This window comes from Oryctolagus cuniculus, chromosome 1 (assembly GCF_051225735.1).
Source record: "Oryctolagus cuniculus isolate XC-2025 breed Fujian yellow rabbit chromosome 1, ASM5122573v1, whole genome shotgun sequence".
NCBI lineage: Eukaryota > Metazoa > Chordata > Mammalia > Lagomorpha > Leporidae > Oryctolagus > Oryctolagus cuniculus.
The window spans coordinates 47184295-47202448 of NC_142867.1; the positions used below are offsets into that span (position 1 = coordinate 47184295).

The following is an 18154-nucleotide window of genomic DNA, read 5'->3' on the forward strand; positions in this document are numbered from 1 at the left end:
GGCCATGTGAGGGAGTAAACTAATTATAGATCTCTGTCTCTCCTCTCTGTCACTCTGCCTTTCAAATTCATTTTAAAGAATTAAATCTTTTACAGGAATCCTGGTCAGCTGGACTCCTGGGGTGTGAAAGTTTAGGCTGGAGTACGGGGCTGAATCAGAGCATGCCTATGAGTGCTGATGGCTACAGCAAACACCACCTGCCCAAGGCCTGAACACTTGCCTGGGACTCAGCTAGCCATGCGGGGAGGACAGGGATGGGACAGTGCTGACAGGTGTAGGCACTGTCCCCGCGCATGCTCAGACCCGTTCGGCTGCTCGCCCTTGAGGTCCCCGGCGTTGGGTTTGGTGCCTATAGGGTTGCTGACTTTGGCCTCGGGATTACAAGCATCCCAGCCCAGACGGCGTCCTGGAAACATAGGACTGTGCTGTGCTGCCAAGCCAGCAACCGGACAGGGAGAGCGTGGCCCGGGCCGTGCTGGAGCTTCGAGAGCCAAGATAAAAAGGAGGAAGAACCCATGCGAAAGCGTTATAGGTGGACGCCCTATTACGGGCGTCCAAGCAAGCGAACCAGCGAGCCCAGCACCGGCCCTCAGGAAAGGGGAAACATTGTAAAACGGAAAATAGCGGAGCCTGGGGAGGCTGGGGCAAACCATTCCAGTAGCGGCCAGGCAGGGCTGCCGGGCTCGGGCCTCGGTTTCCCCATCTGTAAATGTGTCCCCTCACCGGAGCGGTTACTCCGCAACTGGGCAGCAGCCCAGCCCGAAGCTGCCCACGCCGCGAGGCCGGGAAAATAAGAGGGAAAGGCGAGGGAAGACAATAGGGGCGAGGAAGGTAGGAGCAGGTGGGAGGGAGTCCAGGAGAAAGGGCCAGGCAAGGCTCGGCGGGTTTTCAGCTCCACTCCTCCTCCTCCTCCCACACCTGGGCTCTCACGGCTGCGCTCCAGCCCTGCGCCCGTCGCGCTTGGTCACCAGTGGCCAAGCTTCTCCCGCCTCACACCCATTGCGGGAAGCCGGGTGGGGACAGCCGCTGGGCAGCATAAAAATGCTCTCCAAGGATGGAACGGGAGGAATCCTGCTGGGGGTCCCCAGGGCAGGTGAGCGGATCTGGGACTGGGCAGGCAGCGAGATGGCCCCAAGCCGGGAGTCGCCGGGCGCCCGCGTCCCAGCCCGCGAGCCCTGGGCGGGCCAGATATCATTCCCCTACTTCGAGCCAGGGGAAGGGGCGTAAGCAAAAACGAAAAAAAAAAAGGAAAAAAGTTGCAGAACTTTCCCCCAACTCTGCCGCGGAGGCGGGCCCAGAGGGCGGCGCCCGCCCCTGATTCGTCCGTAGCCGGGGCCGGGAGGCTCGGATTGGTGCGCAAGGTCCGGGGCCGGGAAGAGCGGGCGTGGGGGAGGGGAGCGGCCTTCCCCGCCCGCGGGATCGGCTCGCGCCGGGAGCGGGTTAATTTCAAATCGGGGGCTTGACTGCTCCAGGACGGCCACGCTCCCTCCGCCCGCCCGTCGGCCAGCCAGACCCTGGCCCCGGCGCCAACCCCCCGGCACCCACCTCGGCACGGCGGAAAGACGGACCGATCGCCCCACACGCGGGCTCCCGGACTCGGGCGGGGAAGGGGTGCGGAGGATCCCCCCGCTCGGCCCCCGCCGGCTCCGACCGTGAGGCGGACTGACAGGTCAGCGGGACGCAGAGGGGCGCGTCGCCCTGCCGGCCGCGCACCGGGAGCGGGCTCGGGCGGGCGGCGGCGGCGGCGGCGGCCGTTTCCCGCCTCCCGCCCCGCCGGGGGCCGTGGAGGGAGGAGCCGGGCTCCCGCGCAGAGGGGCGGGGGCGAGCGAGGGGGAGGGGCGGGGATGCCGTGGTTCCGGGCGCGGGTTTGCCCGCGCTCAAGCCCCGCGCAGCTAAGGGGCGGCGCCGGCCACGGTCCGGCTTTCCGCGCCAAATTTTTAAATCGAAGGCGGAAGGTCCGGCCCCGCCCCTGGTGCCGCCAACCAATCGCGGGGCCGCGACGGGCTCTCTGATTGGTCGGGACCCGTTTCCCTGGAAACCGCGAGGATGCTGTCCGGGAACTGTCGGGCGGGCGGCGGGCCGACGGGGCCTGGGGGGAGGGGCGAGTGACCGGGAGGAGGGCTAGAGCGCGGGGCGCGCAGAAGGTGGCCGCGGCCGCTGCACCTGGGTGCCTGGCGGGAAGCAGGCAGTCTGCGGTGGTGGAGTCCAGATCGTAGCGTTCGCCGGCCACCCGAAGAGCGAGTGCCTTATCGCTTCGCGTCTTTAAGGAGGTCTTTATATATATATATATTTAAAAAAAAAGTCTTAATCATGAGGCACTGTTTAAATGGCCAGCAGCGCGCTTAGAGCTTAGGGACTGAATTTGGGAGCTTTGCATCTAGCAGCTTGCTGCAAGCCTTCACTGCTGAGCCTGTACACGTGTGTCTCAGGGGAGAGATCCAGGCAGCCAGATGCAGCCTTGTGTGCAGCTACCTGGGCCCAGCCCAGATCCCTGAACAGGTGGGTGCCTGCTGCCGTCGCGTCGGTGGGGTCCCAGAGGAGCTGCGGCCCCCTCTGCAGGTCGCGCGGGCGGCTGCATGCCTCGTGACAGCCCATCGGCGTGCCGCACGAATTTGCTCGTTTTTGTCGGGAAGTTTTCTGCTGCTCCGGGCTGCGTCGAGGGGGATGAAATGCGCATCTCGTTGGTCTTGTTTCGTTAGGCTGGGTCCCCGCGGTCTCTCCGGCCCTCGGAGGAATGTTCCAAGAAGGTCTCCTGGTTCTTATTTTCCTCTCACTTTTCCTATCCCTTCTTGTCCTTTAAGGATCTTACAATTTTTGATAGAATCGACTGGCCTGCTTGAACAGTTGGGAATTTCGGGAGGATCTCCAGATTTTTCGTTTTCAAAGAAACTCTAAATGCATGAGAAATTTACAGCATGGAGAACGAAAAGGTACTTTTTGTCTTCAGTCGTCATTGCTCCAGTGTTCAATGTGATGCAGTCCGTTTAACTGCACAGTTTTTCGTTATCCAGCATTTTATTCGTGTCACATCTCTTTCTGGCTAGCCTCTGGAAAAGCCCAGAAGGAAAGAAACTTCATGTTGGAAGGGGAGTAGGTTAGCAGGGAGTTAAAGTTATCTTTCTAGCTTTTAATGATTTTGTGCGGGACATCACAGAGGCGTGAACAGAAATAAGAGGTAATTTTAAGAATAATAAAAATTTCATAGTTACATCGTGATGTTTCTAAGAGTTCTTGAGCAGTTGGAAGTCAGAAAGGGCATTGGCCATGATGTGAGATTGGTTTTCTTTTAAAGATAGTTTTCTCTCAAATTGTCAACTTGTTTAACTGTTGGGACCTCAAAACACTGTTTATGATATAAAGGTTTTGCAAAATTATAGAAGAATTCAGTGAGGGTGTCTTAGGTTGGTGTCCAACATCTGATTTTTTTTTAAGTGAAATTAGTTGCAGATTTCCTGAAAATGTTAGATGTTAGTCAAACATGAGAAGTACTATTTCTCCTGATAGTCTGAGACACAGGACAGCAGCCTGTAGAACAAAACCCACTGGGGGTCAGAACACCTGCCGGCAAGGACCCCCACTCCCACCCCCTTGGTTCCACCAGTCTGGCTTCCCTACCTGAAGAGCAAAGACCCAGGTCCCAGTCCTATGTGACATCACTCAGCCTGGGTGTCCTCCGCCACACAAGAGGAACATAGGATTCATTAAAAATACCAGCGGTGTCTTGGACCTGGAAAACGGTCCCAGCAATCCACGTTCCTGTTCTGAGGCATCAGCAGAACTCTGGTCCTTCACTCATGCTGCCAGCATTTTCTTTAGAGCAGACCTAGGTGGGAGGAGCGTGTGAGTGCCCTGGTCTCCAGTAGCCGTACTTATGAACTGCTGGTATTTCATCCTCTTCTGCCTCAGGGGCACTCCCCGGGCTACCAGGAGCCGGCATTGAGACTGGGGAGCCAGTGTTACTTTTCTGTGCCCCACTTTCTCCATGCGTACAGTGAGAGGTTGGGTATTCAAGGATCCGACTCTAATAGTGAGAGGTCAGGCTTCCAGGCACTCTGGATCTTCCTGGTACGCCTGATCATATGCTCACCCTCGCCTTTATCTCCTTGACCCCCTGACTCTCCCACGTGAGTGGTGTTTTATTGAGCACCCACTGCATACACCCACCAGGCAAGCTGGATAATGGTTTCTGCCCTGGAGGCCACTGCTTATTATAGTGCGGTGAGCAAAAGTCCCTTCTAGGAGTTCAGGATCACTTACATCTGGCCACTTAGGGGAAGATGAACGAAGGCTTCATGGGAGCACTGTACCTTCTCTAAATCTCAGCTTATTTCAAAAATAAAGTCAAAAGTTATCATTTTTAATTCAAGTTCTTAAAAAAAATTCTGGCAACATAAGATGGAAATATTTAGGTCCATTTAGGTCTGGCATAATTAAAAATGGGAAATACGATGATGTGAATGAGCAGTGTCAAGTGGTTTTGGAATATGCTCATTAACTTCATCATCTGTACATTTTTTTCCTTCTCCATAGTCCATTCATTGTAGTAATTTCCAGAGTCAAGAGCTGTCTGCTAAACCCTGCTTCACAACTGATTTAATTATTTGCTTTGTTTTTTTTTTTTTTTTAAAAACACCAGGAAAATCTCTTTTTTGAGCCACATAAAAGGGGATTGATGAAAACACCTCTGAAAGAATCCACTGCAGCAAATATAGTGCTGGCTGAGCTCCAGCCCGACTTCGCTGGCTCTTTAACCACACCCACCAAACCCAAGGAAGTGTCCCAAGGGGAGCCCTGGACACCAACGGCCAACCTGAAGATGCTTATCAGTGCCGTGAGCCCTGAGATCCGCAGCAGAGATCAGAAAAGGGGGTTATTCGACAACAGAAGTGGATTACCTGAGGTCAAAGACTGTTTACACGTAGGTTTTCCCAGGACTGGGAGACGGGTGGGAGATAGGGGTGGGGGGCTGGACGGAAAGGCTGGGGCTTCTATGGATACCAGCAATTGAAGGCGTCACCACCCATAGCTGATAGTATCCATTCTGCAGGCCACAGAAGGGCTCAGACCCCACCAAATACAGCAGGAGCAGGGAGCATTCGGAACCATCCAGTTATTTCTCATCTCAAACTTCTCTGTCTCTGGCTTCCCCTACCTGTCCCCTCCCCCCCCACCTAAACCATGCAGCTGTTGAAGGCCAGCGTACATGTGAGCCGTGTTAGTCACCGAGTACAGATGCCCCACATAAATCTGTCATGTTTTGTGGCTGAGTAAGACATTGTTTACCTTGTCTTTCGCAGGAACACTTATCCGGAGATGAATATGAGAAATCCCAACCAAGTCGAAAAGAGAAAAGTTTAGGACTTTTGTGTCATAAGTTCCTAGCGCGCTACCCTAACTATCCCAACCCTGCTGTGAATAATGACATCTGTCTGGATGAAGTGGCGGAAGAACTTAGTAAGTATGCAGAGAGGGCACTGGAATGGGTGGACTTAACTCCTTCAGACTCGGGCTCCTCCAGCTGGGGGTTGTAAGTGATACAAGTAAGTGGGGTGGGGGGGATGAAGCCCCCTTCATTTGAAAATAAAGGCCACTGTTTCTAATGTGGATCTTAGAAGCCAGAAAAGCCAGGGATTGGGGGTGGGGGATGGGAGAGTGCTTCTGACTATAGATTGTTTCCAAAGCTTAAAGGAAGGCAACATTGTTTTACAGCTTGTTTCACAAGCAAGCTGCAGAGCCAAAGGCAGGGGATGAACCTGCTCTCCAAAGTTACAAATTAGTAATAAGAAAGAGTGAGGCAACATGTATTGAGAGCCTAATATATACCAAACAGCTTTAGGAAACATTCACCCTGAACTTGTGAGGTGGGTATTCTTATCTGCACTTTCAAAAGGAAGAAACAGAGGCTTGGACCAGCTAGGTAGTTGGTCACCCTAGGGAACAGAGCCAGAAAATAGCAAACTCGAGTTTTTACTACCCAAATTCCATACGTCCTAACCCATTCCTCGTATAACCTCTGTAACACACACACACACACACACACACACACCTGCCTATAAAAATCACATGATATGTACAAAGTACTAATATTTCAGAGACATGCAAAAGCCATGTAGTTTCATAAAAACCCTCCTATATGTTCATGTCTGTGTGTCTAATTTTACTTACTTTTTAGCTACCGTTAATATATTAGTAATTCTGTAACCTCCATGAGTCTATTTAAATTGGGCTTTCAATACTCCGCAGTGTCAGAATTCTTTGCTCGAGACATTTCCTTTCATTGCCGACTCACAGCTAGCTGTTTGATGAACTCAGCCTTCCCAGATCTTAGGAAGGATGCATCCAGAGCAGCGCTTGTCTGTGGGCCTCCGTCCCGGGCTGCTCCTTCCCCCCGAGGGCCTCCGAGCTCTCTGCCCTGCTTCCTTCACATCTCTGCTCAGACACAGCACACTGAGGCCCCACCTGACCACTGAACTGAAAATTGCCTGGCACCCCTCCGGCACTCCTGATCCTTCTACCCATTCCACTTTCTTTTTTCCACAGTGCACACTGCGTTCTAACAGAATGCTCATCGCGTGCTTATTAGTCCCTTTGCTCAGTGTCTGTCACTGGAAGGGGAGTGCCATAAGAGTTTTGTTCACAACGTATCCTAATCTACAACATTGCTTGGACATAATAGGTGACCAAGAGAAACTAGCTGAAAGATAGGGTACATCCTACCTGGTGATGTAGAGTCTTAAGTCCGTGCGAAGAGTAGATGAGTTTAGATAGCACATTCTTAGAAATTCTTAGAAGGCAAATTCTTAGAAGGGTAAGCTGTATTTCAAAATATATTAGCCGCTCAGCTTATCTCTTCTGTTTTAGGTTAAGGTAATTTTAGGGGCTGGTGTTATGACTCAACAGATGAGGTCACGGCCTGCAATGCTAGCATCCCATATGGGCAGTGGTTCACATTCTTGCTGCTCTGCTTAAAATCCAGCTCCCTGCTAATAGGCTGGAAAACAGCAGAAGAAGGCCCAAGGGCTTGGGTCCCTGCACCCATGTGAGAGACCCCGATGGAGTTCCAAGCTCCTGGCTTTGGCCTGGCCCAGCCCTAGCCATTGAGGCCCTCTAGGGAATGAATCAGTGGATGGAAGGAAGATCTCTCTCTCTACCTCTCCCTCTCTTTCTGTGACTCTACCTTTCAAAATCAGATTTTTGTAATGTGTTTGGATTGAAGAAATTTTTCTTCCATAGTTGATTAGTCAGTGGGTTCGGGGTCATATAACAGGACTTGCTAAAAGCGCATCCACTTCAGAAACTGAATCTGAATTCAATTGCACATTCTTTGTAGATGTTGAGCGACGACGAATTTACGATATTGTGAACGTTCTAGAGAGTTTACACATGGTGAGCCGTCTTGCCAAAAACAGGTACACTTGGCACGGGAGACACAACCTCAACAAGACGCTCGGGACCCTGAAGACCGTCGGGGAGGAGAATAAGTACGCCGAGCAGATTATGATGATCAAAAAGAAAGAATACGAACAAGAGTTTGACTTCATTAAGAGTTACAGTATCGAGGATCACATCATCAAATCAAACACGGGCCAAAACGGACACCCAGACATGTGTTTTGTTGAACTCCCTGGAGTGGAATTTCGGGCAGGTGAGCGATGGTAATAGTGAAAGCCCTTCTCAAGGTCTAAAGCAAAGTCCCTTGGAGAACACTGCTCTCAAGCTACTGAGGCCTTTATGGTGAAGCGCTGCAGTTGGCAGCCGTGTGATCAGGTGGTGATATTTTTAGCCTTGTTACTTTAGAAGTCACTTGGCCCTTCATGAATTTTAATTCTCTAATCCTCATCCTTCTCCAAAGCCTCTGTCAACAGCCGCAAAGACAAGTCTTTACGAGTGATGAGCCAGAAATTTGTGATGCTGTTTTTGGTGTCAACGCCCCAGATAGTGAGCCTGGAAATTGCTGCCAAGATTTTAATTGGGGAGGACCACGTCGAAGACCTGGATAAAAGCAAGTTCAAAAGTAAGTGTCGCGACGGCCGCAAGTCGGAGCCCTATTAGTAAGATCTCGGTTGAGACTGATTTCCGAGTGTACTGCGCTCACAGGCACATCTCTGGTTTTGCTTTATTGTCTTCTGTTTGAAGCCATGGCAGTCCTGCTCTCATGAACATCAGGATTCAAAGATAGGTCCAGCTGTTCTCATCTGTCTGACCCTTTGATCTATGCCACAGCGTGGTCCCCATTTTAGAATCTAGTGTCTGATTTCTAAATGCTGAGAAGTAAGCTGTGAAGTGGGGCTGGACCCCAGGTCTCTGCTCGCTCTCCTGACGCTGACACAGGAGACGATGCGTGACTCAGACAGTTGTCCCCTGAAGTGACCTGTGGCACAGTTCTTGCGCCACTTTGAAGGGACGGGACAGTTCTGGCCAGGCTCTCTGCAGACTGAGTTCCTAAGCCAGGGTTCCACCCTCACGGCTGTGCCAGATGTTGGTGGGCTTGCCATGAGGAGAAGGAGCAGAGAGAAGGTGTGGGAAGGGGTGCCCCGCTGGTGGGGAGAGGTCTCTGCTGCGGGTGAGCCTGGCGGGTGAGGAACAGGCACCCCGAGCAGCCAGAGAGGCCGTGGGCAATGCTTGCGGCACTCTCACACAGACGTCTTCCCATCCTGGGAAGCCCCAGGGAGGTACATTCGCACATCCTCAGGTTGCCAGTGTGTCCCTGAAGTGGGAGTTCCGTAGAGAGCCGAGGCAGCAGTGTGCTCAGTTGGCCTGGGAGATCGCAGTTCCAGGAACCAAGCCCTGATCCCACGGCCGGGCTGCCTGCTTTCCTCTGCGTCACCCTACCTAGCTCTCCCTGTATCACTGGGTAGTCACAGCCCCGGAAACTATGCCAGGAATGAGTCACACATGGGTCATTTGTGGAATCCCCTGGGATTTTAGAACCACCCAGCCTGGCTTCTCAGAGGGGGGACTCAGGTTGTAATTGTTTATTGTTGACGTGGAAGTAAACACAGACCTGTGTAACAGGGCACAGGAGAGTTGTAGAATCAACATGTTCTAAAAGGCCAATAGAAAAACTTGCACATTTTGTGAGGTACGGGGTTTTCCATGCTTATGGTGTTAACTAAATCTTGTTGTGAAGTGTAGAGAGCAAACAAGCCAGGCGGTTGTCACTGATACTTTATTGCTGTGTGTGAGATTCGTGCAGGTTGTCATTAAAAGATAGCCAGGAAAGCGGCCTTTTATCAAAATCTGTCACGTGGGTCCCCATAGCATCATCTCATCAAGGCATTTTTCCTTTTTCAGTATGTTTTCTTGTCGTTTCGTGAGTCTTCTAAATATTTAAAACCTTTCTTGTTACTGTAATTAAAGCAGTATCAGTCGCATAACTTAAAAGGAGTTCCATTTCTCCAACACTGATGGTTAGGATAGCTGTTAGAATATACATGAAGTCCTTATGGAGCAAAATCCTTTGATCTTTGATGATTCCATTGAATCAAGTCAAATCAAATATGCTTTTTTTTTTTCCAGCAAAAATTAGGAGGTTATATGATATAGCGAATGTTCTGAGTAGCCTGGATCTTATCAAGAAAGTTCACGTTACAGAGGAAAGAGGCCGAAAACCAGCATTTAAATGGACAGGCCCGGAAATCAGTCCAAATGCCAATGGTATGTGTTTTCTTCCTTTGCTTCACTATTTTGAACTGAGGTCCATCAGGAGATATTCTCCCTCCCCCTTCCTAGCCACACCCCCACGCAGAAGCTACGTACAAACATGGCTGAAAAGACAAACATGAGTGCCAGTGTAGAGAGTGAGCTGCGGGCCCTGTCAGCAACCCCAGACCGTAAGCACTCCCCAGGCTGTGTGCAGGAGGTACAGTCTGGACTGGGAAGGACCTGAAACACTGTCAGTGATTGTTGCTGTTATTCTCATGGTGCTGGGTGATCACTCGAGGAATCCGTGCTGGTATGGACGCAGGGATTTCTCGTCCTCCTCTTGACTCTGCGATCCTGGCATTTCACATCCCATCAAGGGCCCCTGCCCAGAATCAGCGGCAAATGGCAAGAACGTGGGTCCAGGCCCAGCTCTGCCGCCTACCGGCTGTGCAGCCCGGGCTTCTTCTCTGAAGCTGGATTTCTTCACGTGTGAAATGGGGAGGACAGGGGCACCTGTGCAGGGTGACTGTGGTTTTGCATACAATGTCAGAGAGAGAGAGCCAGTGGTGCCAAAGTTTGGAGTAGAGGCTCTGGGCCCTACTGACCAGGCCCATATGCACTGGCTGGGAGACCCTGAGTGGCTTGGTTGGTGTCAGGGTCACAGCTGTCCTCTTGGACACGGTGATGCTTTCCCTGAGAAGTCCCCACCTCCTATGGCTGTGGGGAGGACCTCCATATCTCATCAGATCCCAGACTCCACTGATGGTGAGATGCACAGCTTCTGTATCACTCAGAAAGGAAAACTGCAAAAATACACTGTAAAACGGCATGGCACGGCCGAAGATTTAATCAGCCCACTGTGTCCATGGATTCAAATATATCCAAGAGTAGAAAATATGGGTTTCTTTTGTTTGCTTAAGATTTATTTATTTTACTTGAAAGGTAGGGTTTACAGAGAGAGGGAGAGAAAGCTTCCATCTACTGGTTCACTCCCCAAATGGCCACAAAGACCAAGCTGAAGCCAGGAGTCAGCTTCTTCTGTATCTCCCATGAAGGTGCAGGGGCCCAAACACTTAGGCCATCCTCCACTGCTTTCCCAGGCCATAAGCAGAGAGCTGGATCAGAGGTGGAGCAACCAGGACTCGAACCAGTGCCCACATGGGATGCTGGCAGCAGCTTTAACCCACTGAGCCACAGTGCCAAGAAAATCTGTTTTTAAAAATTGGTGTCTCTACTGAACACATACAGCTGTTTTTTTTTTTCCCTTGTTGTTATTCCCTAAACAAATCGGTTTATCATTTGCATTGTATTTACATAACATTTACATTGCATTAGTTATTATAAGTAAACCAGACATGATTTCAAGTGTATGGCAGGATGTGCATACTTGATATGCACATACTGTGCTATTTTACCTAAGGGACCTGAGCACCCTCAGATTTTGGTGCCCACAGGGGTCCTGGAAGCAGTCCCCTGTGGACACCAAGGGATGGCTGTGCAGCGCAGTTCCAGACGTGCTAAAATGTGAAGTAGAAGTCATTTAATGGCTCAATAAGGTTATGGATGTTAAACTCTTACAGCGGCGCCTGCCACATAGTCGGTGCTCTGTCACTGTCACCACTCTGTCCCTCAAACTGTTTTAGAACCGCATGTCCACTTCAGATCTCTGGAGGCTGCTGAACGCCCCCCGCCCCCCATGTCATGGACCTTTCTCTGTTTCAGACCCCAGCCCCCTCGTTCCTTTCACCCCCTCGGACTGGGAGGTGAGGCGGTCTGCCAAAGAGAGCTGTGCCAAAAACCTCTTCTCCACACGCGGGAAGGCCAGCTTCACCCGCCACCCGTCTCTCATCAAGCTGGTGAAGAGTATAGAAAGTGACCGGAGGAAGATAAATTCTGCTCCCAGTAGCCCTGTGAAGACCAACAAAGGTGCGTCGTCAGTCCCCTCGGGGCTCATCTCGTGGCCGTCAGCTTCCGTGTCCCCGGTGACACTTGTTAGAGAACTGCTTTCATGTCCAGACTCCCAGAGCCCTTTGCAGCCTGACTTTGGTCTGGACTGCAGGATAGAAAGCAAACGGGCGGGGTTGTGCGGCTTCCCGGGAGGTGCGCGTTTTCTGTCCCTGTGCCTTTAGGGAGGTCCCAGCCACACGCACACTTGACTCTCCAGCGTTGACCAACTGCCCCTTCCCTTTCTGTGTCATCAGCTGAGAGCTCTCAGAACTCCACGCCCTTCCCAAACAAGATGGCTCAGCTCGCGGCTATTTGCAAAATGCAGCTGGAAGAGCATTCAAGGTAGGCTGGCGGTGCTCTGGAGCAAGTGGGGGAATCATTTGGCATTGGGCTACTAGGATGACTTGATGAGAGACTAGGCTCGCCTTGGAAACTGGAGGGATAATCTTTTCTGTATCTCCTATTCGATCATAACAAACTATCTGCCAGTTTCTGAAAAGTGTGGCTTCAATCTGAGACGTAAAAGAGGTAGACATTCCAGAGAAAATTTCCACTGTGTCATGTTTTAAATCTTCTCTTCTAGCGAACCCAGAAAGAAAGTGAAAGCCCAACTGGCAAGGTCAGGGCACTGCAAACCAGTGGCTCCTCCGGACCCCCCTGCGAATGCTGAGCTAGAGCTGACGGCACCATCCCTGATCCAGCCCCTGGGGGTGGTGCCCCTGATCCCCAGCCCGCTGTCCTCAGCCTTGCCCGTCATCCTACCTCAGGCCCCTGCGGGCCCATCCTATGCCATCTACTTGCAGCCTGCCCAAGCCCAGGCCGTGACGCCACCCCAAGGCCTGAGCCCAACACTCTGCCCCACCCATTCTTCTAAAACTACTGGATCAAAAGACTCCACAGATGCCACGGCCGAGAAGGCAGCCGGCGATGCCCCCAAGGCCAGTGGCTCCTCCACGCCTGGAAGCCTGCTGCCAGCCCCAGAGAGGCAAGGGGCAAAGAACCGAAACAGGGAGCCAGCTGGAGAAAGAGGCCCCAAGAGGGCGGGCGTGCCCGAGGACAGTGGTGCCAAAAAGAAATTTAAAGAGGACCTGAAAGGACTTGAAAATGTCTCCGCAGTAAGTACAGCCTTACATTGTGCGAAGCTTCAGGAATTCCCTTGCTGACTAGAGGAGATGTTGGTCAGAAGACCAAGGAGATATTCCTTAGCATCCTAGAATCCAAACAAGGCCCCAGACAGCTAATCCCCTGGCTGGGATGACGGCGGGGCCGTTTTTCCATGGTAGGAGGGGATGACTAGCTGTTTTCCAAAGCTCCGTGGGTGGCAGTCATGAAGTCTGGGTCTCCCTCACACACTGGAATGTGAACACCTGTCACGCAAGTCCTAGATAATTTCCCAGCAGACAGAACCCGAATGAATGGATGCAGGCGTGGGCTCCTGTAGCTCCTGCTCTCTGAGTCGTCCCCTCATGGCTTGCTTGATGTCACTGAACTGGCCTCTGTTGCGTAGAAGATGCATGGTTTCCCTATCTTTAATTTCAACCTAGAATTTAAACATAATTTCTCCTCTGTGTAAATAGCAGAATGGAAGTGCTGCTGGCAAACTGTAGATACACTGGATGCACTGGTTTCTAAAGAGGTTGCCTTTCTGGATCATTTTGTTGTTGTTCGTAGAGGGAGATCAGTCAGAAAGAATTACTATTTATTTGATGTGTACCCACAAACCAGACCTCGTAGGCATCACGTTCTTTTAGAGACAGCATCTCATTTTCTTCTCTTAGGACCATTATATATGAAAGACTTTATCATCCCATAAATATCACTAAACAAGGAAGCAGAAGTTAATCTCTCTTTTGCCCCACTGTTACTTTACTTCTAAACCTCTTGCTCTCCATCTATAAAGAATACATTGCACTAGAGTTTCCTGATGAACTACTGGGTAGAAAACTCAGCTCTGATCACAGCTAACCCAATACTCAGTGCCTTTGGCGGCGGTTGCTTTTGACCACTTGCCCCATGGCTGTGTTGCCGTTTTTGCAGGGTTAAGTGAATCTGTTACAGGATGTGCTACAGAAAGGAGTTTGTGATCCTTTTAAGACACCCTGTAAGCTGAAGGGTATGATCATCTGTTACTGTTGTTATTAAAGGAGCCTTAGAGTATCTCAAATCTTCCCTGAGGATGGCCTCATGGTAACCATCTATTATCTTACACAGTGTCACTTTGCATTTAATGTACGTGCTAGGGGGAACTCACAAGGCTTTGGCCTGATCCCATTTTCTGGGAGGTCTATAATCTCCTTGGGCCAATGGGTATGGTTGAGTACTGATCCCCTGTTGCTCACTTAGTTATTCAGGATTAAGTTTTTTTCTGTGGATAGATTTTCCAAGTCCCTCTGCCTCTTTCCTTCATCTCTACGGCTGCATTTTGACCATTTCCTTTTAGCATGTACTGAGCAAAACAAAGAAAATGAGAGACTCCTGTATTAATACATTCCACAAATGTTTACTGACAGTCTGTTCCCAAGGTAGGGAGAAGACAGGCTGCAGGGGAACACAGGCTGTCAGGGAGCGGGTAATAAGAGCCGTAGTGGAAACAAAACACAACAACGTGATAGGAAGAGCAGCAAGGAGGCTGTCCTAGGCTAGAAGAGATGACATTCCAGGGGAAGTATGGTAAATTCACTCCTTTTGCTAATTTAAGAGTTCAGATTTTTTTAAACAAGAATTTGACTTTGTAATGAAAGGAGTTTATTGCAAATTGGGAAATCATTTTTATTAGAGTACTGTGGGCTTTGCTGAAGTCTCAAAAGAGGTAAACCAGCAGTCAGGATAATGGGTTCCCCAGGAGGGTGTCTAAAGACAGGAGAGAGCAACTACCTGGAAATCACCTAAATCTACCCCTTAGAGATTCTCTGTTCCTGCCACTATCAAAGCACCGCCAGTACTGAGCACCTACAGAACAAAATTAAGAGCTTGTGGTACAGTTTTAGCCTTGTGGGTTCTGAATTCGCTGGTTCCCCAAGAAAAGACCTATTAACAGCTATATCAAAGTGGGGACTGTTGTTTTGACAATGGAAAAAAGAAAGACGGGAAGGAAGATAAAAGGCAGACCACTGGTTTATAAGAGCTGCTTTTAGCTTCTGCCAGCCCTGCTCGTGGTAAGGCTAAAGCAGACTTTTCAGGCAGCTCAGCCACGCATGCAGAAGCTTCCTGTCTGATAAAGGACAGTGATGTCATAGGCGTGGTGGGAGGTACAGGCTACCCGGCACTCTGGCCTTCTCTGCGTGGAATGTAATGTCATTGCCTAGAGCTCCTGCCCAACAACACGTGCATCTTTAATGTGGATTCATCACTTCTCTTTTTCCTCTGTGATTCTTGAACTGTGGTAAACTTCGTTTGCATAGCGTAAGACTGCTTGGTATCGTTACAGCAAAGAGTGTTAGAAAAAGTACCAGGAGAGAACTGCAATTGTCCAGAACAGAGGTCAGCAAACTTTGTGTAAAAGGCTAGACAACAAATATTTTTGGCTTTGTGGGCTGTGTGTTCTCTGCTGCACCTGTAGCAGGAAAGCAGCTGTCTAATACATAAAGGAATGGCCGTGACCATGTTCCAGCAACACCTTATTTCCAAAACCAGGCACAAGGTTGGAGTTGGCTCATGGACCATTGTTTAGCCTCTGCCTTCTCTAAATCAACATTGGCTTGAAATGTTTTCTTTGAATACTAATCCTCCTTAACGGGCCACAAAAACGGAGTTATCAGATAGTCCGAGAAGCGCCGCACCCTGTTTGCCTCACTTGGACATTTACAATTCTTGTCACTGAAGTCTCTTGAAAAGCCTCTCACAAAGGCACCACTTGCCTCTGTTGAATTCAGCATTTCCCAAACCATGTGATCATGGATCAAGTAATTGCCTGTTTGTGTTCCCTGGGACTGTGATCCCTCAGAATATTACCTTGGGTAAAACCATGCTACATAATTCAACAACAGTCAGCCAGTAACACAGCAGTGCCATATCCGGTGTTCAACTGCAGGAGACTTGCTTCTAAGAGTTAGCGCCACATCACCATTGACAACAAGTCTGAGAGTAGGAGTCAGGGTGTTGGTGTGAAGGTGTTGTGCTGGGTGAATCCTAACCCTAAGCAGGCTCAGTGCCAGCTTTGGAGCATTTGCTGAGACCACAGGTGGCATTCAACAAGCGGGCCATGTGTAGTATTCAGGGTAAGCAATGGAATGGGTGGCAGAAGATTGTCCTCTAGGGGCTGGATGGCTGGCCTGCCAGTAGCCCATACCGTCGGAAGTTTCTGTCTGGTGAGACACCAGTCATGGAATATTTAGTCCTGGAAGAGGCACATGGCCGTTTTTCTTCCTGTCGTATTTGTGTGTAAAATAAACCCTTCCTCCTTGTTTTCTAGACCTTGTTCCCATCAGGATACCTTATCCCTCTCACCCAGTGCTCATCCCTGGGGGCAGAGTCCATTTTGTCTAGTAAAGAAAACTCAGGTACACTTTCCCCAAACCATAGGATCTACAGCTCCCCCATTGCAGGTGAGTATATGCAAAACACTATTCAAATATGGGCTAGTCTCAAGTTCACTTAAGCCTTGCCGCTGTCTCGCAAATATGCCTGGGCTTTTAAGATATCTTCCCCCCTTTTCTTTCCAGGTGTTATTCCAGTGACATCATCTGAACTCACTGCTGTTAATTTTCCCTCTTTTCATGTAACACCTTTGAAGCTAATGGTCTCACCAACATCCGTGGCAGCCGTACCTGTCGGGACCAGCCCGGCTCTCGCTTCGAGCCACCCCCTTCCTGTCCAGAACCCCAGCTCAGCCATTGTAAACTTCACCCTGCAGCACCTGGGACTCATCTCCCCCAGTGTGCAGGTGTCTGCGAGCCCTGGGCCTGGAACCATGCCTGTGTCTCCAAGAATAGAGGCTGTTAGTGTCATACCAGAAAATGCAGGTGCTCAGCCAGGAAGGGCCAGCAGTTATGACTCCCCAGCCCCAGGCCAGAACCACCTGAATGGACAATCAGTTGCTGTGATGGGGACACAACAGGTGAGAGTATTTCCATCGAATTTAATTTTTCCTTGAATTAGTGCATTTCAGTATCTTCATCATGGGAAAACTCAACTTGTGTTTTCCTGCTTTGGGGAGGGAGAAGATGGGAGGGTGAGGGGATCAAAGGCTTATCTTCCTTGGAGAACCCAGGAAGGATACCCAGTGTGTCTACAATATTGGGTTATCATGAGATTTTTGTCCCCCCTTCACAAAAATACTTGAGAATGTACGACTCTCCGTCTGATCTCGGGATTTGCCAGTTTCCCAACATGGTAACACATGCATCCCGTGCCATCTGGCAAGTCTGCTCGGACATTTGTTTCTGTGTGGGTTTGACTTCTTTTTCTCATTCCTCTTTTTCCAATCAGCCTGTTCCTGTGACACCCAAAGGGTCACACTTAGTGACCGAAAATTTCTTTCGTACCCCGGGTGGACCAACAAAGCTGACTGGCTCCTCCTGCATGGATTTGGATGGTGCTAATAAAACTTCCTTAGGAACTCTTTTTATCCCACAGCGAAAACTGGAAGTTTCCACGGAGGATGTCCACTAATTGACAGATGTTGGCCTAGGTTAATTTTCTGAAGAGTTATTTAATAGAGAAGATGTACACAGACTGATTGGGAGAGCATATACTCTGAGAATGCTGTAGATTTCCCACCTATTTACAATTATATACATCTATATGCATATAGTATATGTATATATATGTATATTAAATACACACAAACACATATATATATATTTGTATAAAGCTAAGTTCAGCCTTCAGTCCTACAAAATGTTAAACTAAGGTATATTAACTTTTAGGGAGAAAAGATTCTTTTTTTTTTTTTTTTTTTTTTTTGAGCTGTGCCTATACTATTATGCAAAGTTACTGTATTAAAGTTTACTTCCCTTTGAGTAAATGTGTTTGATAGCCTAACACAGCCTTCTCTTAAATGTTTTGCACAAAGAAAACTCTGTGTGATGTATAATGTTGTATTTTTAAACAGGACAGCTGTAGTTATATTTTTTGTAATTTCTTTTAATTTGTTGTGGCAGTATGTCTTTTTGTAAAATTCACAACAATCCTCAATCAAGTCTATGGAAAAATTATTTATAAAATGTATTTTTAATCATAAATTGTTCAAATTAAAACTTTTCTAAAATGTACTTCACATTTTCATTGGCCAGTTAGGGCCCTGTGGGGGAGAAAACTAGAATATATCTCATCTCATTAGGCCGTTCTGGGGAGGAGAAACACGTCCTGGGCTTCCTTAGCTGTGCAAAGTCTGCACAATGTTTCTAGTCCTTCTAGTCCTTCTGGCCCTCCATATTGCATAGTTTGTTTTTTGTTTTTGTTTTTGTTTTTTTAAGATTTATTTATTTATTTGAAAGTCAGAGTTACACAGAGAGGAGAGACAGAGAGGTCTTCCATCCACTGGCTCACTCCTCAAATGGCCACATTTGCGCCGATCCAAAGCCAGGACCAGGAGCTACTTCGAGGTCTCCCATGCAGGTGC

General features: G+C 49.4%; 1 protein-coding gene across 4 annotated transcripts; it reads left to right on the plus strand.

Annotated features, from left to right (window-relative positions):
• The first annotated feature begins 955 nt into the window (after nucleotides 1–955).
• On the plus strand, nucleotides 956–17804 carry E2F8 (E2F transcription factor 8). Of its 4 annotated transcripts, none has more exons than XM_089310807.1 (13): nucleotides 956–1093; nucleotides 2802–2930; nucleotides 4637–4918; nucleotides 5298–5454; nucleotides 7331–7645; nucleotides 7853–8014; nucleotides 9520–9657; nucleotides 11368–11571; nucleotides 11847–11934; nucleotides 12176–12707; nucleotides 16004–16136; nucleotides 16254–16648; nucleotides 17020–17804. In XM_089310807.1, exons 2-13 carry the CDS (start codon nucleotides 2916–2918, stop codon nucleotides 17200–17202), a joined length of 2604 nt encoding a protein of 867 aa, XP_089166933.1. In that variant the 5' UTR covers nucleotides 956–1093; nucleotides 2802–2915; the 3' UTR covers nucleotides 17203–17804. The 4 variants fall into 4 exon arrangements, with proteins under 4 accessions (XP_089166933.1, XP_051707831.1, XP_002708987.1 ...); XM_051851871.3 differs by lacking the exon at nucleotides 956–1093 and adding an exon at nucleotides 1421–1669; XM_002708941.6 differs by lacking the exon at nucleotides 956–1093 and adding an exon at nucleotides 2082–2499.
• The last annotated feature ends 350 nt before the right edge of the window (nucleotides 17805–18154 follow it).